The 21,166-nt window shown below is 36.5% G+C and overlaps 1 protein-coding gene across 1 annotated transcript in view; it reads left to right on the forward strand.

Annotated features, from left to right (window-relative positions):
* Positions 1–21,166, forward strand: part of UNC13C (unc-13 homolog C) — a 539,874-nt gene that overhangs the window by 341,142 nt on the left and 177,566 nt on the right. The window contains exon 17 of the mRNA XM_073211882.1: positions 12,249–12,382. Within this exon, the coding sequence (XP_073067983.1) occupies positions 12,249–12,382 (134 nt within the window). The remainder of the gene's footprint in view (positions 1–12,248; positions 12,383–21,166) is intronic.

A 21,166-nucleotide genomic window follows, 5' to 3' on the forward strand; every position in this document is an offset into this window, starting at 1 on the left:
CACACATGGTACTAAGACAGCTTTGCTTTTGTGTAACAAAGTGGGGAGAGGGATAAAGAGTGTGGAGAGTTGTACATGGAAGATTGATGGGCTCTAACACTCTGCTCACATTCTGTTGGATAGAACTCAGTCATATTTCCACAATTAACTCAAAGAAGGCTAGGAAATATATGTGTCCTGGTTATCTACTGCTGTATAATAAACAGTACTAAATCTCAATGGCTGAAAAAACAACAATAATATATTTTGTTCATGAATCTGCATCTGTATGGCAGGGTCCAGCTAGACAGCTCATTGCTCTGTGCAGCACTAGCTGAAGTGGCTCTTCTGGAGCTGGGGCTCCACTTCCAAGATGACTTAGTCACATGGCTGGGAAACCAGTAACAATGGTCATCTGGAAGCTTAGCTGAGGCTGCTATCCAGGGAAATTAGTTTCCATGGGGGCCTTGTCATAGATTCTTTGCATTTCTTGTGAGTGAAAATTATGCTCACTTATTCCCAACACATCACAAAATTCTCATCCTGTAACAGCATTGGGCTTGTGCTGAAGTACAGGATCCCTCTAAATCATGTCCAGATGGAGATGAAGATCTTTGGGTTCCATTTCTGAAGTGTATTTCTTGATCTAAATACCTAGTTACTAAAGAGCCATACTGTCCAGCCCTCTCCCCTGCACATACCCAATATACAAGGGTGAGATAGAAATAGTCCAGCTACCTCAGATGTTTCTGCTCAAAAACAGGAGACACATGACAATCACTTGCCCATAGAAATTCTGAAATCTAGTCAGGAACATGTTGCCAGTTCTTGATTGGGGCGCATTTCTGCTCTCTGGGGACTGTTCTCCATGACTCTTGGCTCTATTTTCTGGACTTTTTGCTTTGCTCTTGAATCATCTATCCAGTTCCATAAGAAACAGCTCACTGTTACAACTGAGTAGCCTTCCTGCCTACTTCCTGCCATAAAAGTTTGGAGAGTCAAAGGCTTCTTTTCATTTTATACCTACTCAATACCTTTGTCAAACTAATATAATTTATTTCAGATATTTGCAGGCATTCTATTAGACAAAAGCAACACACATGTTTCTGAGACAGACCTCCTTCACCTTGGATTAAAAGACATGGGCTATAAGACAAGGCACTTAAGATTCATAGAAGTCTTTTTATCTAGTTGAAAGGAATCATAAATCACACCTGTAAGATTCTTATGAGCTCTTTTTATTCCTAGAAGAAAAATTCTAAGAGGAACTTCCTTAAGATTCTTAGATTCTTAGAAACTCTATTTGATACACCTTACATATTTGTAAACCTACCAGAAACCTTGCTTCAGACTTAGACATCTTGCATGGTCTTAGAGTCTTACTAGTAAAGTATCCTAGATTTGATATGTTCCCTGAAGCTGTATCTTACTCTACGTGGCTGTGAGAGGTCACTTGGCACATTCATTTTTCTGCCAAATTCACCAGCTCACATTATTTTCCATTTTCATATTTATTGTAGGTGACAATATTGACAAATTTTACCCACTAAATAACAGTAGTCACCTTTTATCTAACTAAAATAGCAATTTTATCACTGTCCTTCAAATTTTTCCAAGTCTTCTGACTTCACTAACAATCTCCTTGAAACCCTTCTAACTCCTGCCCATCACCACTCAGGCCCAAGTCAATGCACTTGTTTTAGGTTTTTATTATATTGACACCACACTTCCAATACCCAGTCCTTTTCTCATTATCTATTGTTGAGTAACAAACCACCCCCAAACTTAATGATTTAACAATAATGTAATTCTGGAGTGGGGAGGGGGAATATATTCCCAGCCTGGGGCAAATAACCTTTGAAGCTGAAATCAGTCAAAGTGAAAAATAACGTGGGAGAAATCCATTTATTGCTTACAAGCAGTCGTCTACTTCTGCTTGTTCATGTTTCTCATGACCCTGCTACAAAAAGCCCCTCAAAATACCTCTCTGATCCAGGTGCCTGCTCACCCCCCATCTCCTTTGTGATCACCTATTGATTTGGAGAGGCACTAAGGCCAGGCAAGAGATTCTGGAAATACTGCAATTTTACCCAATAACAATAGCTGGGTTGCTCACAAATACACAATTTGTGCAGGTCTGGGTGGTAAAATGTCATCTCTACTCCAAGTGGCTTCAGGATGCCTGGCTGAGAGGAACTGGAGGATCTACTTCCAATATGCTTACTCACATCGATAGCAAGTTGTCATTGAGGAACTGCTCAGCGATGTTGGTTCTTCTCCACGTGGACCTCTCCAGGAGGATACTTGGGCATCCTCGCAGCGTGGTGGCTCAATTTTAAGGGAAGATGGTCCAAGAAATAGGAATTGGGAGTTGCTAGTTTTTTAAAACCTCGGCCTGGAAACAGACATAGGTCACTTCTGCCATATTTTATTTGTCAAAGTCACCTATATTCAGGTGAAGGAAATACAGACATATCTTTTAATGGAAGGACTATCAAAGAATTTGAAGCCATCTTTAATCCTCCATAATAGTTGCTGTGCACTTTAAGAAAAGGGGAAACAGTTTTGCTAAATTCTCTAGTTTCTGCCACAATGTATTTAGGCCTCCTGCTTTTAAAACAGTACCCACATATTCAAAGGGTGTGAAGTTAGAGGTATCCAAGATGAATAGATTTTAGAGATCTGCTCTACAGCATAACAAGACAGTGTTGTCTATTTAAAAATTCATTAAGAGGGTAGATCTCATGATAAGTGTTCTTATTATAGCTGTGATAGAGAGAGAGGAGAGAGAAGCAGAAGAATAGAAAACTTTTGGAGATGGTAAAAATAGGTTTATAATCATATTTTTTATGATGATGTCATAGATGTATGTATGTCCAAACTCATTAAAATGTTTACATAAAATACATGCACTTTTTGTATATCAGTCATATCTCAATAAGGCTACAAAAATTCAGTAACTATGTATTTTTAATCATCAAGTCAGGTGCTCAAAATATATGGATTAAATTTTCATGTCTATAAATTTAGTGACAGGTATATAATCATAGCAAGTGCATTCGGAAGAAGCTCAGGGCATATAGTCAATTTTCAGATATAATAAAAAGATAAGGGATTTCTTATACACCTCTCTGTGTCTGGAGGTTTATAACATTTGGAGAGAACTGATAATTAGAAAAATTTTCCTTACGTTGTACTAAAATCTTCTCTATTGAAAATTTTACTCACAAGTACTAGTTTTATCTTCTTAACCACATAAGACAAATCCAATTTCTCTTCCAATGTATCATTCTGTTCCACAACCCATCATGTATTTGAAGTCAGCTACTATGGCACTCCTGAGTTTGGGCTAAGTACTACTAGCTCTTTTAAAGATGAGATATCTTAGATAGAAAATAAATGTCAGCTAGGTATGACCTATTTCATTTTTTTTCCCTTTTTAGTATACATTTAATTTATGTAAAGAGAAGATGGCAAACCTATTTATCCATTAAAATGGTAAGGTTTTACATTCAAGAAGATTTCTTACTCATCTCTCTTGAGATTCAACAAGAACTTTGTCAGTTAGGCAGGATATATACTATAAATTTACTTAAAGGTTAGTATTCACCTGTTATGGTAATAAAGGTCTCATATCTCCTATATATGCTTGCTAGAAATATCAGAAACACAGCATTAGATATTTATATTCCTGCTTCAATATTAGGAATCCAAAGTTGAAGAAATTTATTCCTTTCCCAAATTTGTACAAGTTATGGGAAGCTGAGAACAAAATATTGAATATGTATCTAATTCTGTGTTGAATTATAATTTTTTTCTATTATAGCAGGCTATGAAGTAATTTGTGTATTTAAAGTCCACATTGATTTATGACAATTTATATTTATATGTGGCTCACTTAACCATATACAGTCTATTCAAATTCAAGAAACCATTTATTACTGTTAAAAACCACCTTGAATGTCCAAACACTTTGAAATGCAGTTTTGGCAATAGGTTGTCAGAATATCTCAGGCTTATTGATACTGAAAGGAAGATCCTTTGAATGTTTTGCTGTAATAAAAGTGTATATTCTAATATATGGAAATTCCTTATTTTTTTCTAACCAGATTAACACATTTTTAGTTTTCAATAATTATCTTATTTCAGACTACTAGGTCAATTTTTTGTTCTCAAGTGGTAACAGTATATTAAATTATCTGAATATACAAGTAATTTCCTAGAGACTATTAATTTACAAAGTAATTTTTCACAAAGGGATCACAAATAGGAGTCTATTAACACAACACCTGGAAGGGGCACCACATAAATATCCAGTAAGATATTCTGCCTTCTCTTAAAATTAGGAAACTGTATATAGTTGGAAAATTGTCACCTGTAAAGGTGAAACAGAAGTTTTTGTTACCATGATGGAATGCAAAATCTGGCAAACCCGTGACTGATATTGGCATCCCGGGGGAATTATATCACTCTTCTTCCTAAAAAAATGAGGCCTATTTAACCTGACTTAATTGTAAGTTAGAGGTGCACTCTTCCTATGAACGTGAGGATTTCAGAAAAGCAGAGATGTTTGTGCAGGCCGAGATTCCCCAGTTAACCTGATTTAAAGAGCCTGCAACAGGGGCCGTAAAATCAAATGAATTTCCTATACGCAACTCAGGTAATCCTGGTGTAAATGATTCGTGGACCAGACTTAGAAAAACATTGGTCATGGCAGCTTTGAATATAGTTCAAATTTCATTCCTCAGTATATTTCTTTTAGATTCTTTGTATAAGTTACAATTCACATTGTTCCAGGGCACCATTGCTATGGACTTAAAAAGCCAGTTATACAATGAACCATGAAACTGGAATATAGACTCTGCTGTCACAGAAAGGCAAAAGTGGCATAATTTTATTTGCAAAGAAAACACACTCAAATTAATCCACAGAATGGCCAGAATACTAAGGACTATTTGTTAAGTATATGATCAAGATCCTGCTCACTAGAAAATCCAGGTACTCAGTCTCATTTAGCGTAACTTCCCTAAAACTATCCCACTGATGGCCATAGTTTAAGTGGCTGAAGATATGTCAGTAAAATTCAGTGGGAGAAGAGGATGTCTTTGGCAGTAGCATTAAATATTAATAGTGGAAAGCACCTTTAAAATAAGTAGATCAAATATCAAAGGTGATAAAATTGCAAATAGTCTAAGAGATGCACTGAACTTTGACAAAGGCAAAACAAAAAACAGTAACAGGAAGTATTGGCACCACCATAAAAAGGTGCCCCATTTACATTAGATCTTAAGAATTATAAGGAGACTTCTTAGGTCATCAGTTGATAATACTAATGCTCCTATTTAGCAATGGCTCTCAAACTTTTTTAATTATAGGAAGAAGTCATAAACCCTATTGATCAATAACTTAATTTGCTTCCTTATGCTTTAACAAATCCACCAGATTTTGTGCTATTTAACTTGAGTAATTTTTAACTTCAAAGGGAGGTCAAGTGTAGTAGGCTCTCTTAAGAACAAGAAATTTTCAAGGTCTGGATTTTTTGCCTTTTATGACTTTGTGTAGCCTGGCATGGCCCACTTTAAGCCAGGTCAGGCTCAGTTTCCTCATCTGTAAAGTGCAGAAATTGCAATAAATGTCTGTAGCCTTTTCAATACTACAGTGTGATTAAAGAACAATAAAAAGATGTACAGTGGTGTGGTCTATGAACTCTTGACAAAAGTTGAGAAGGAAGAAGACAAAAAGATTTGCCTTTGCTTACGCATTGACTTTAATTTCTGTATCTCTTCCTCTATTTGGGAAAGCAGAGCAGAGATTCTGTGCACAGCTGAGAGCTGCACTCTGGACCTCCCTATTGTGTCTGTGTCTGGCGGTCCATACTGCCCCAGCTGAATGGAATTAAACCCACACTAGTTGAGAGAACGGACTGTGGTGATATGAACGGCAAGGATGAATTAGTAATTTTAGTAGGAATTTTTCAGACAATAGGGTGCTGAGGGTAAAAGAGTGACAATTAAGAAAGCTCTAAAACTGGGGGGGAAACCAAATGGAAATGAGAACTAGACCTTGATTGTGTCTCCAACTGCAAATGAGTGCCGATCAGTTACGACAGTCTCAGGAGCTCAGGAAAAGTGTAGAAATTTCATATAAGCATCACCATTATTCTCTGAGAGCTTTCTGTCTCATTCAAGACATGTAATTCAGAACAAAATTCAGCTCAGTATCATGAATGGGAGGTACTAGTTATCATCTGTGTCCATAAACTGTATAACCAGGTCCAAGAGTTGAGGATATAAAGAAAAAACAAGACCATCCATTTTTATATGTGGTCTCCGTGTGTTGTTTTCAGTTCAGAAAGGGGATAAGAATTAAGGTAGCCCTCAGTTTCTTCATTTCTGTAATGAGGATTTAGGTATTTGGTTTTGGTATTTGGAAATGCACAAAGCCACCCAAATGAGAACAAACAGAGGCTATTTATTCAGATCTTGGTATAACAAAGAAGGCAGCCAACATCGCTTTTATTTGGCAGAGGCTCAAGGGCACACAAGGAAGATGGAAGGCTTTATAGTGAGAAGCATGGAAGACTTCAGGTCTGATATGCGTGGACCTTGTTGGTCTGGGGAAGCTGGGAGTTAACTAACCTGAACGAGGGTATCATAGGTGGTTGGTTTAAGGAGCATCGTTGGCCTTCCCAGTTGATCCTGAAGTGAGAGCAAAATGTAAGGAAACTGTCAGTCATTGTCTGAATCCTAACTATTCTGGGCCAAGTGCTGCAGAAATCAGGTTTTGGCCTCCGAGACTGGTTGATACAGAGCTTGTGGGTCATATTTTTTCATATATGGTCTGGCCATTGTCTATGTGTTCAGTTTTCAAGGCTGAGAGTTTTGTTGTGAAGACTGAACATAGGTGGTCTGAAAAGATGCCTCCATTATTATTTCTGGAGGTGGGAGAAGTATTGTTAGACAGCAGAAGGAAAGGCTACAGTAGCTGGGAGAGAGAAGCAAGAAGGGTGGCTCCCCAGATCTTAAGAATGTTCCAGTTGCCCCGAGCTAGGGGAAGGGTACCTAGAGAAATTCTGTCCAATCCTATTGTTTAAGTTTAGGGAAGTATAAATGTCCTCCCATCTCCTAGCTGATAAACTGTCCTCTCGCCTTCACAAGGACCTCAGATCCCCTGAGCATCTGAAATTGTGTTCTGCTTCCAAAATTATTGATGAAGTTCCCATTTTTCTAAGCTACAAACTGCTACAGCTAAGGTTTCCTTATCTCAGGTACATGGCCAACTCAGAGTTAGAGGAAGTTGTAAACATATTATGTAAAAGCTATTCAGTTAATCATTTAATATTAATTTATCTTGCCAGCTTAAAAAATCATATTTTAAAGCTTATTTGTTTTTAAGCATTCAGGTTCACCTCTATTTCATTTTCTTTTGTGTGTCCTTATATCCACACTGTCCTGATTTTCCACATTCTTAGCATCTATAAACCTTGTTGCCAAAACCTTCAATCATTACTTACCTTCCTTGAACTAACCATCTCACAGTGCACATGGCAGTAGCCACCTCCTCACACACACAAATTCTGTAAGTTCTATTCAGAGATACCACAGCTTCATCGTCTTACCTGAGGTATCATTCTCCTTGGCTCTTCTAGACCTCAGCTCTAGAGCCCCTCACCTAAACTCTAGCCCTGCCTTCCCACTCCCATGATCTAAAAACAAAGTCCCTACTCCCACCACCTGCTGCCCCTCTGCCGTTCTCATTCCCTACTCCCTCTAGACCTACTCCTTCATCTTCTCTCCCATTTCTCTTCTTCCTTCCAAAATGTGTATTTGTCCAGCATTTCACCCAATCTTGGTGAACACTCAAATTTCTTTCTCTTTTCCTATTTTCATTGCACTCTAGTAGCGAATCCAACACTCTTGTTTCTTTACTTCTCAGACCAGCCCTGGAAGAAATGCCTATGATGCAGAGCAATAGCACTGTAGGTTCAAGGACCTGCTCTCAACAGAGCTCCCCAGCTACCTGGCTGTGCCACTATAGACCCAACTCAAGTGCTCTTTCATTCTTTGCAGGGGCTTTTTCTAACCTTTACTACTTACTCCTCCTCCTCTCTCAGGATAGAAATTCCTAGCAATCTTTTCTCACCATCAACAAAACTTACCTGCAAGAGTCTTCTCACCTGACTCAAGAGAAGCCATGTTTTTCAATTATGTTTCAGGCTAGTCTTACATACACTCTGGATCCCATCCACTCCCACTTCAAAATAGGCCTCCTACCCCCATCTATGCCTCTCTTTCATATAATTTTCTTCTTTTTCTTTTTTAGATTTTTGGCCCCCATCCCAGGTTTTGCCTCTGGACATGTGATTCCCTCCCTCTGAGTATTTATATTTACTCTGTATTTTCAACTAACACATATATCCTGGAATTTATCAAACTACATCAATAGTCTAGAATGTTTTTTAAACTGTAGACCAATCTACCTAATTACCTAATTGCTTTCTCTCTCTCTTCTTTCTCACAGTTTAGGAAACAAATTCTATCAATTCACTTATTAACTATTTTGTAAGCATTTTCATGTGCTCCTGTGTTTAAAATCTTTTAATGGTCTTCATCAAATTTAATTTAAATACAGACTCCTTGATGTGACACATGAGGCCCTTCAGGATATGACCCTGCATCTCTGGCTCTAGCCTTTTGTTTCTCAAAGTATGTTTGAGAGTAGGTTTCAAGTATGTTTCAAAGAAGAACACTTATTCTGATAAAGTTTTGCAAGATGAGGTATAAGGAATTGAGAGGGAGTAGAGGGCTTTATGAAGTTCAAATATAATTTAGAAAGGAATGTTACATTGTTAGCTCTTAGAGCAATGGTTCTCAAACTGGTGCCTGAACCAGCATTACTTGAGACTTCATTGTATATGCAGATTCCCAGGCCTCACTTTAGACCTACTGAATCGGGAACTCTGGGGCAGAGCCTATCAATCGGTGTTTTAGCAAGTCTTCCCAGTAATGCTGATAAACACTTAAGATTGAAAACTGCTGTCTCAGAGAGTCACGATGTACATTAGCTTATTACTCCAAGTCTGGAAATAATCTATTTAACTTTCTTTAAGCAATATTTTTTCCATTTGTTTGATCATGGACCATGTCTGTGTGTGTGTGTGTGTGCATGCATGTGTATGTGTGTATGAGATTCCAACATCTAGTAAAATTAATGTTCCAGTAACCTACTTTTCAAAAGCTTGTAGCCTCACATTACTAATAATCCCCCAATTATCTGTCACATGCTTTTGCATTTAAACATTTGATCTTTGCATTACTCTGTGAAATATTCCCCCATCAATCCTTGTCTGGCCAGCTCCTTAGAGGAGGCACTACAAAACTCTATCTTTCTTGAACAAATACATGGAATGGCAGAGAAATATTTTATAGCAATCTTAGAAATGTTACATAAATCCTACTAACATGAAGTTATTATCTATTATTTCAACACTTTTTTCATGTAATGATTACCTTTATTGATCTCTTCTTAATGGAATATCACATTTTCTTACTAGATATTATGAAAATATGATATATTTACCAGTTTATCTACACTAGTTTTTCTATATTAAAATATCCTTTATAAACATGACCAATGGAAGCTTTCTTCAGAGAGTACTACACTCTGGCAACTTTCTACTTTTAAAAATTATTTCCCCATTATACCCTTAACAGTCTTTCTTTCAAGCCTCTTTCTTTAATAACCTATTAATAAAATAACTTTTAATCACTATAATGCTAATGACCATAATTAAATTGACCTAAGTCATAATGTATAAACATTGTATTAGTGAGTTTACATTATATACTATACTTATCTATAATGTATACATAATATAAAAATATTTTTCTCATTATAATAAATACTAATTCATAAGGGTTTCAGTAAATATTGATGTACTTACTACTAGATTCCTAAATTTCTACTACCCTTATCTTAATATTTCCAACCATAGGGTCAAATACCCTAGGAGATCTACTTATAGGGTCTAGAAAATTTTAATTCTTAAGAAATTAGCCAAATATGCTAATATGCAGACTGTACCCCATCCTTTTAAACATGTAGCCTATAAAAATGCACTAGTGAAAAAAGGATAGCCTGATATATGATATTATTGTGTGGTATGTGAAAACTTAATGATCCAGCATCCAGTTTGGTTTATTCTGATGCAACATGTAGAATTTGATGCAAAAGCTGGTTTCATTTATAATCCTCTGATGTCATAAAAAGAATAATGGAAGTGTGATTTGTGACAACTAGGGGGCTGTGGAATTAATACATATTCAACTACTTTAGTCTCTCTGCCTTTCCATATCACTCTTGGCAGAATGACGATAAGTGACTGTGATGTGAGATATAGTATCTATTGTCATTTCCTTTCAATCGCATTGCTTGAAATAAGTTAGACATATCGTTCGGCTATGTGCACACCAAGTTGATTAATGATAGTATTATAATATAATCCACTGTGGCTATCAGCACTAATTTTATTTACAACTTAACAACTCACCAGGTTCTCTGGATTTCTAAATACATCATAGTAAGGGAAATCTATTGAGCATAGTGTAATAAGTAAAAAATTACATCATTGTAATAAATAACGTAATGGACAATAATAGCATAATGTAGAGGTCAATAGTAAAGTCCTATTCACAAAAGAAAGATAAATTTTGGTAGAAAATATAACTTAAAAGCAATCAAAGCTGGATATCTGTAAGCCTTTTTAAAGATCTTCTGATGTGCCTTGATGTACCTCGGGGCTGATAAAGGAAGTGTGCCACAAAGTTTCAGGTGGTTCTCAGGGACCAGATACACAGATTCTTGAGCTCCTTTGGAGGCTGCTTATCATTCATTCCGGCAATTTGAAGCAATTTGTGCCAGCCACTAATTTTTTGACTATTTTAATTGAGCTCTCTAACTTTGAATAAAGGTACATCAGCAATACTTGGAAGCACCCTAGGAAATTTCATGTCCCGAAAGCGACATTATAGTCTGTGTGTGGAGGTCTCTAATAATACATGGTCTCTAAATATAGGGCTATATTTTAACTTAAGTGAGAACAATGATAAAGTGATGACTCATCCTAATCTTGTTACATGTCTTGGGCAGAATTAGAAGGTATGCTTACAACCATTCAATAGCAGTTTGCTATCTTTGATAAGACATGGTAGTTGGATATGGCAATAGATTTGGGCCAAATAAAATCAAATCCTTATTTTATATCAGAGAAATCCCATGAATTTCCTGAGCCACAAATTGAAGTGTTCAGTTATCCTGGACATATAAGCTTATAAATAATTTCGCAAAAATTGTCAGGAAAGTAATAAGCTTCCCACTTATTTGTATGCTTGAGTGAAAATTGTCTCTGCCTTTATCATTTGTGCCTAATTTTAAAAAGTTAGGTAAAATGAGTGCTCTAAGAAGACGCATCAAACAAAATAATCAGAATCATTTCTCCATATGTTTGAAAGAATTGAAGCTGCTGAGTATGAAGTTTATATGTGAAACATTCAAGATTGTTAATTGTACTCCTTTAATCTCATTGTAAATTTAGATCATCCTTGGCAACACTCCTTTTTATAGGTTAGAGTGGGAAAATTCATTCAGCATGGTAACTAGAGAAGGGCTGAAATATGAATCAAACACACCAAAGAGAGATAGACTTGCAAAGTTTCAGTTAACTAGATACACCTGTGGATGGAATGCAAGGGTCCAGGCCATTCACCTCCTACCATATATATATTGTAGAATTTAACAGTATGGACTTTGTAACTGGGCAGCCTTGAGTTTGCCCACTTACTCCCAATTTGACTTTGAACAAAATATTTAGGGAGGATAACTTTCACATACACATAAATACTTACATACATACACACGCACACATACACTCCTTTCTTACACTCAGAATTCAACCTCTCTCCTTAGAAGAAGCCACGTGAAAGGGATAGTTTCTATGATAATAATTCTTAAGATCATGAGCTGCAATAGTCAGAGAAAAACAAAGCTATATTTCAGAACCAAAGCATTTAGAAATACAAGCCCGGCCATTGTGATTTTATTCCATGAGATGCCATTCAATGAGGAAAGGAAAACCAAATTTAATGGTTTGGGCACACATAATCTATGAGTTTTCCCATAATCACTTTGCTCGTCCTGTTTGGCAGTGATGTCTAACTAAAGTCTTACCTTTTAACCTTTTTTTTTTTTTTTTTTGCATGTTGCGTGAGCAGACTAAGAAACAGGACATTCCTCGGGAAGATCAGGGTCCAACCTCCAAGAATTTGGATTTTTGGCCCCAGCTTATTACACTGATGGTCACTATTATTGATGAGGATAAAACTGCCTACACACCTGTACTGAATCAGTAAGTACACTGTTTTGGAAACCAGTGGATTTTGTTCCACTCATGTTAATTAAGTAAAAATAAAATGTTTGAAACATGACTTATGTTCTCATAATAATGACAAACTTTTCCAAAATTAAGCTATAGAAAGCAGTATTTTTTCTGCCTTTATTAGTAATTACCAATTCAGTGATATCATGAATTTTTAGTTTAAGCTCCCTAGAATGCGATTTTTGGAGACAAATATTTCCCAATATATATGTATATATCTTCCCTCTGGTTCCTTACATAAGTATCCTATTGTTTCAAAGGAAAAAAAATGCACTCTCACCAAAACTGAAAGGAATGTTAAAGAGCTAATATTAGACATATTCCATTGTTACATTTTTATAATACGTATTTGTCCAAAAAAAAACCCTCCTTCTTTTAAAATAGTGTGTATCCTCAATGTAACAAATTTAATGCAGTATTCAATAGAACAAGTCCATTTTCTCAAATAACAACCTAAGGTTATGCCTCCAAGCATAGAACTTCCAAGCTGTGAGCAGGGAGGCAAAGCAGACTTACCAAAAGACTCGCTCAGTATTTTGAGACCTTGGGCAAGTTGTCTCATTTCCCCGGGCCTCAAGTTTCCTCATATGTAGAACAAGGACATATTACTAGATCATTTCCAAGATCCAATCAAATTTTAATGTTGCACATTTAGGATTTATTTCATGCCCACATGCTGAGGGCTATCCATACAAAATTGTAGCTGACTGCCAACTGGGCACTTGCAACCTGGTCCCAGGAGACGGCATCCTGACACACTGGTCATGTCTGAAATGGTGCAGGCCGCAAGGACAGCAGAAATAGATACACCATGAAGTAGAACGTGAAGTAGATTCAGACTTATTCTGAAGGACTGACTTGATTTTTTCTCATTTTCTATACTGGTCAAAACAGTTAGGGTCAACTGAAATTTCAGTCACTGAAGAAATCAGTTTAAGTTGTCCCAAAGTTCATTCTTTCCTGAATCTTAACCACTCTCTTTCCCATGCCCCAAATTCCTCCTAATTGTGGAGACACTGCTCCTCTCTTTGACACTCAACCATGACAACCTCATTAGGTTTGCCTCTACGTCCTCTCCCCGCTTCGCCCCTCATGTCCGCCTTTCCTGCCTGATAGCCAGAGTGTCTCCTGATAATCATCTGTGGAGATTTTTCTCCTTTGTTCACTGCTGATAGCCAAGGACCAGATCTCTCTTTATATATGACATGTCCTCAGTTCATCCAGGTAGCTTTCTGGAAAGATGTTTTCTCATTCATTCTTTGGACCTTCCTTAAAGACAGAGTATGTTCCCCAAGTATGTGGAGATCAATAACTTATTTCAGGACTGTGTGCCCTTGGGCTGCAATAGGCCATTTGATAAATGACTATTGAATGAAAACAAACATCTGCTGAGAAATGCTAGTTAAAAGTTATTTGAAAGGATTTATTTTAATCAAAGCAATTCTTTACATTTACCAAATATCAAAAATCAGGATATGATTTTTGGTTATGGAACTAGTAAATGATACATTATAAAATCATGGAGTCAAAGTTTCTCAGAGTTATCTTTAATCATTTTTAGCAAGAAAGATATACAAAGGTTTTAGTTGACTTTTTGGAACTGTATTAAAAGAAGTGGAGAAAATACATTTAACTGTGGCAAAAATAAATTTTAAATTATGAACTAAATTAAATCGCCTAAGTAAAAAATGAGCAATGACACAAGGAAAGCCGATAAATGTGTTTGTTTTGTTTTTTATTTTTGTTTTAATGTCAGGGTTTTAAAGTCACTTTTTCTCAGTGAAAACCTAGTCCTAAAAAGCCTTGAATGCCTATCCTCTTTTTGGAATCTAATTTTATAATTGTATTTGTTCATAATCTGAGGATGTTCCAAAGGTTTTTTGCTTACCAAGGATCATTCCATCTTGTTTCTCATTTAATTAAATCAGTGTTTAAAGTGCCCTCATCTGGAGAGTGAGATGTGGTCTTGGTGACCAATGTTACATTTGTATTATTTAGGGAGATTTTCTTTCACACATGACTCTTTACACAGTGTATTATCCCATTTAGGATTCACTAATTATCTCTGGTTAGTTAGGCTAACATGGTGTTTCACAAAGTAGAAAATACAGCGGGGTTGAGTATGTTAGTCAGGTATGCAGATTCTCAAATCCACCCCAAATCTATGGAATCAAAATCTAAAGCTGGCACAGAAGTCTGCATTATTCATAAAGCATCCCATGATCACTGAAGTATGATCACTGAAGTGCACAGGCCAATTTGTGAATGGCAGGTATATAGTCACACGGGTGGAGAAAAGGGTAGAGGGTGCTCCTACACCTGGTAAAAAGTTGTTTCTTTGTTTGCTATAGTCCTGTGGGACTTGCAAATGCGACCCCACTGGCTATCAGAGCTAGGTGATTTGAGGACCCTTCTCTCAGCTGGCAGACATAAAGGTTAGGGCACTAAACATATGGACAAGCTTCTTTCAGGGAGATACTGGCAGTGTGGTTTTAGTGTTGGAGTGGGCAGGAGAATGCAGGGGAAGTGCCCATCAGCTCCCCAGGGTTCTGGGGAGGGTCTCAGCCACCTCCTAGATGATTCTACATTTGAAACCGGAACTCAAGCGGCAGATTGTGAAGTATTGCAGTCAAACTCCTTCCAAGAAAAGACTGGGAGAGGGACATTTTTGCCTGCTTTTTCTGGGCTGAGCTTTGAGAACACAGAAAGAGAGAATGCTCACAAACTCATTAATAACTGCTGCTTTATTTGGCTATAGCCTGAGAATCTTGTGGACATAAGCTCTTTTGGCTTTCAGAGCTAGGTGTTTTGAGGGCCCACGCCTTGGGTAGGAGTCTTAAAAGTTGTGACTAGGGGCTCAGTTCAAACCCTTTGCTCCTGGGAGAAGAAGCTGGAAGTTGCAGGTTCCCTCCTGACTGTATGGTTCTACGCCAGGGGTGGGGTTTATGGTAAGACTCTCTCTGTCTTTTCTACTAATTGCCATGTTGATATTGTCTCCTTCACCTGATGTATAGAAGTCACTAAGCCTGTTTCTGGATTTCTTTTGGACAGAACTGCCTCATGTGTGCTTGGACTTTGGGTGCATCCATGAAAGGGAGGAAGTATAAGGTTTCCTGTGTACCCATCTTGGTCTCTCCTGACTGAGCTTTGGTAGTTTGTGTCCTTCAAGGAATTTTTTCATTTCATCTAAATGGTCAAATTTGCTACCACATAACACTCCTTTATTATCCTTTGAATGTTAATCCAAAGTCTTTTCCCCTCTCTCATCCTTAATATTGATATTTTGTGTCTCTTCTCTTTTTTACCTACCCAACTAAGCTATTGATTTAATATTATTAGTCTTCTGGAAAAAAGCAGATTTAGGTTTAATTAAATCTCTATATTGCTTTTGATTTTCAAGTAAATTTGTTTCTTCTCTCTTCTTAATTTTGTCTTTCTTTTGTAAGTGGAGGTAACTGTTAAGTGGCTAAAGCAATAATCTGCTGAGAATATGAGGGCTTTGTATGAGATGATGGGGAGGGAGGGTTAGATATGAGAAATAATAAAGAGATACAAGATCTTCTGTACTAACTGCATTGAGTGGAATGGTAAAGAGGAAGGTAGAGACAATGTAGTTGCTGTATTTATGGGGCACCATTAGTTGAGATAAGAAGTTCTGGAGAAAGTATCAATTTAAGGAAGTACATAGAGGAAAAAAGGAAGTGCATAGTGCATTGTATTTGGTTATACAAAGATTTGGCTATTTGTGTGACTTCCATGAATTTTATGCAGTAGGCAGTTGTATACTTAGATGTGAATGTCCAGTAGACTAACACCCACTAAGTGCATAATATAGGAAAGATTCACTGTGTTTGAAAGTAAGAAATCTTATTTCTTTTTAAAAACTCATAAAATTTTACTCACAGTTCATTTAAATTATTGTGACTTTACATTACTTTTGTTTTTGGAATGCTGACCAAAATAGCAGCAGAAATGTGTTCATCCATTCTATGATTCTGTGTGTTTGTATGTATTTTATTATTGTCTGAAATTCCTTTTAGCTTCCTCTAAAAATATACCTGCAATGAAGGCTCAATTTATTTCCTCCCTGCCTTATGAGTATGTATCAGAGAGGATCCAGTGTGTTGAGTAGAAAATGGACCAATTTTCAGAAGTCTGTTATTTCATTTGCAAAGATGATGTGTGCTGCTTTTATTTTCTCAAAGCTGTAAGATGAGCCAGGACTCTATTTCTAAACTGTATGTTTTAAAATGTGCAGAGAGAAGGTTGAGTTTAAGCTACTTTGATCAAGGTTTACATATTGTTCTGTTGTTCTGTTTTGGAACTAATGTTCAAAGTACTAAAGCTGTTGATTGCTTGCACTGTGACTCTCCTAAAAATTATTTTTGTATTTAAAAAATTGTTACAAAAGTCTTCACCATACTAAAATGGTAGAGAGACTATAGCCACATTCATATACCCATCAATTACCAACATTTTGTCATATTCTCTTCATCTATACTCAAGTTTTTCTTTTTTTCTTTGCTGAATTATCTTAAGCAAATTTCAAACATTATAGCATTCCATTCCTATGTATGTCAGTATTCATCTCTAAAAATAATGGCTATTTTCTTGCATATCACAGTGTCATTATCACAATCAATGGCAGTGACACTTTGGTATATTTTGGATTCCCTGTTTCATAATCAAATGTCACTATTTTTCTTTAGAAATGGCTCTTTGCATTTGGTTTGTTTCAATAAAGATCCATATATACAATTAAGGTGCACATAGTATATACATTTATTAGGTGTCACACATGTCTTTCATTCTAGTTCAACTCCTTTCACTTTTATCCATGCCCCTGACTTCTTGAAGAAGCCATGTTCATTGTCCTTTAGAAGGCTCCACTTTCTGGATCATTCTTGCTTCTCTACTCCATTTAACTTGTTCCACAGTGTTTGGTACTCCCCCTAGTGGAACATTAGCTCTAGAGGCTAACTTTCAGGTTCCTTTTATTTTTTTTTCAAAGACACTTTGCAGGTGAATCTGTGTAGTTTGTGCTCCATCACATCAGGGGTCACATTAAGTCAGGTAGTCCCCTCCGGTAGTGATGCGAAGATTGATCAGTGCTGACAGCCTGCAACTCCATTCCAAGTTCTCTATCACCCTCTCCTGTAATGCTTTCATTTATTTGTGATCATCTCAGAATCAGTTATTCCACTGAGGACCACAAAATTGTGGTTTTGTAATGTTATTTCTTCAACATTTATTAGAATTTTTCTATAAAGAAGGGCTTCCCTGCATCCACCAGGGAAACTTACTTGCAGACCCTGAAATAGAATAAGTACAGAAAAGATAGGGAAAATACTTAATTCTTTCTTTAAAAGATTTTTATCCCATTCTTTTATTTTCTGCTTCATTTGCTTTTATCACTTTTCATTAACATTCTCATTTAAATTTAACAAATCTGTGCTGAATATTTGATATATGCCAGGCACTATGCAACATTAGAGCCAAGATTTAATAGGGAAAGAGATATGTACAAAATTAAACATGGGTCTTAAACTGGCTACTCACTGGGCTAGCCACATTCACAAGTCATCCTCGGATTAATTTCATCCCTTCATACTCCCTTGTTGAGGTAACCTAATGAGAAAAAACTTAATTTGCTCTCTGGAACTAGACTGAGAAATTCAGTGAATGAGGCAGTTGACAGAGCAGACACTGAAAGTTTGCACATTCAGAGACGGCTGTAGGAAGTGGTCCAAAGTCAAGAACAGATCAACATGATTTGTAAACAAGAGCCAGATGATAAATAGCATTGAAAGAGAAGGCAGTTGTCGGTGAAAGAAGAGAAAGCGTGCTCGGAAAGAAAAGCAGTAATGCTGAGAGTAGCAGGGTCACGGTATTAGTGGACTTCCTGCGTGAGGAGCCCGTCTGCGGTCACTTACTACAGGGCCCACGAGACCCTCAACTCGGAAGCAGCCTCTTGTGTGTGGTTCCGTGAAACCCGACTCCCCTGGTCATAGCTGTTAAGTGAGTTCAGCCTTCTTAGATTCCAATACAATATGGCAATGCAATTCAGTGTCATTTATTCTTTATGCAAAATATGCCTACAAACATTACCTTTTAATTATTTGTAGTTACTTGAGTCTGTGATCCTTATAATCAAAGGAGTCTAACTAACCCAGCATGTATTATATGGGACAAAACACGTATTCCACTAAAGCTGCAGTTAGGTTGCTGTTGAAGTATAAAGGAACACTTCAATTTGTATTGTCAGGTTTTAAGGAAACAAAGCATTTTCTACAAGCAATCAATTCTGCAGAGCTAGGTTTTACAGTGGGGAGAATGGATAATCAGAAAATCTGGGCTAAAACTACTTGACTAAATGTACAAAGAAAATAATGTCATTTTGAAAGCCTTTACTGATGTTAGTTATAGCCATTATGAATTTTAAAACACATCAAGTGTTCCTCTGAAAATCCCTGAAACAGTACATTATCTGGGAAGAATGAGAATATTTTTTTAACAGCACAAGAGCACTATTTTAAGAATGCTTAATAAGAAAGGTACTAATTCAACCAAAAGGTTCATCTTGAATTTTTAAGATTTATGATGCTTACCAGATGATCAAGGCACAACCAGCTCTCTCTATGTTATAAATGTTCTCATCACCATATAAGGAACTACAGGGAATTAGGGAGCCAGGCACTGTACCAAGCACTTTTACAGTTTAATGTTTAGTTAACTGTAAATTTAATTCTAATGACATCAGTACTATCATCATCCCTTCTCCCTCCAAAGATGATGAAGGTGAAGCTAAGGGGCGTGAGCTGCTAACTTTCCAAGATCAAACATCTGGTAAATGGCAGAAGCAGAATCCAAGCAGTCCTTTGAATTAACAAAAGGATTAATTTAAGGAAAAAGTCCCATGAGTAAGTTGATGGGCATTAATCCTTTAGTCCAACCCAAACATTTCTGATATTTTAATGATGAATCTGGATCTGATCATGATAAATCTGAACAATAAATACTCACCAAAAGTAAAAGTGCGAGATATGCCACAGTTGTAGTTGTATATAAACCAATAGAAAACAATGTTTACAATTTGTTATTTATTGTAGGAAAATTGTTAATATATGGTGTGTACTCATTCATTGGTGCCCTCAGGAGAAACCATGAAAGAATTTTTTTCTCAGAATGCATTGCCTTAAAGAATGTTGCTTCTTTCTAAGCAGTTGAGCTACATTAAAATTATCAGTTTTCCTTTGTGGATTAGGTACCAAAGATGTCAGAACTGAGGTCCACATTTAATAACTCCATAGAATCTAAGAGCATACATTTCTATGTCTAATCTCATATTTTTATAGCCTCATTTTTTCTTTATTTTCTCTACTTTTCAAGAAAAGCTCACTTAGTTACAGTAATTTTGAAAATTATCTTAATATTTCTGAATGAGATGAATGCATAAGCAATAAGGAAAAATAAGGAAAGAGAACTGTGCTTTAAGTATACAAAGATAAAGGTGGCTTGTATGGCTTAGTGATCTAACATTTTAGAGTGAAACAGACTAAGCGGAGACCTTAGAGAAGTTTTGCAATCTCCTTCAGACTGTTTTCCACATATAAACAACTGAGAGGCAAAACTAAACGCATGGGAATGCTATCAGGATTCAAGGAGATAATGCATATAAAGCACCTCGCCCAGTGTCGGCCATTGCTGAGATTCTCTGCAGATGGTAATTCCCATCCTCTGCTGCCTCAAACTCCCACCCTGCAGCTCAACATGAATATAGGACTTGCTGTCTCCAGGTCTCTAGCCTGGAATTACTGGAGTATCTTGAGGAAAATGATCTGAACTCACTAAATTCCATTCATTATCCTCCCCCAGCTATGTTATCCAATTTTTTAGGCTACTTCTGGCCATTCCCACTTCCTTTGCCACTGCCAGGTGTCATTTTCCTTGTGTTACAATATGCTGGTTTTAATAGTTAACCTAGATCCATCCCCAGTTTTATTTTTCATATTTAAATATGTATTTAAAGAGCTGAGTCATTAAAATAATGCTTAGGTTATAAAAGTAAATAGAAAACAAAAGGATAAGAAGTAACTCGGTTTAAATGGCATTGGCAATCCACTTGTTCTTGGTACAAAACAATTTAAGTACAAAAGGAAAAATCATCACCAAGGAAATTGCAGTTAGATGAGTTCACACTCCAAATAGGTAAGCTGACTTTCACCCTTAACTGCAGTGTTATATGTTTTAGCTTCCCTTTAATACAACTTTAGCTAAAGCCTAGTTTATAATCTAGTAGTAGAGTCCTGCTTAATAAAGTTCATTCTTCTTGACTATTTTCTCTCTCTTCATGATAAAGTCAGTAATTGCACTAATATATGTCTAGTATTCTTCAATAGAGGATATATTAACAAAAGCTGACTTTTTTATTTAATAATGTGAAAAGAGCCTAGCAAACTAAATTAAATATCTCTTGAATTCTGGCTATGATAATGAAGTCTCACTAATATACAGAACACAGTAACAGAACCATTCCTTACTCATTGGAAACAATGAGCACACTTTTCTTCAAAGACAGGCTTTGCATATCAAAATAATACTTCACATTTAATGGATTCTAATTTTATCTGTTGTGACTAATGAATCAGTATTATCGAATTTGGCAGTGGTAGATTATATTTTCCTTATTTCATTTAGAGATTTGCAAGATAATAGATTGGGTTATTAAACTGTGTCTCATAGGATTTAAGGTTT

This window comes from Manis javanica, chromosome 8 (assembly GCF_040802235.1).
Source record: "Manis javanica isolate MJ-LG chromosome 8, MJ_LKY, whole genome shotgun sequence".
Taxonomy (NCBI): domain Eukaryota; kingdom Metazoa; phylum Chordata; class Mammalia; order Pholidota; family Manidae; genus Manis; species Manis javanica.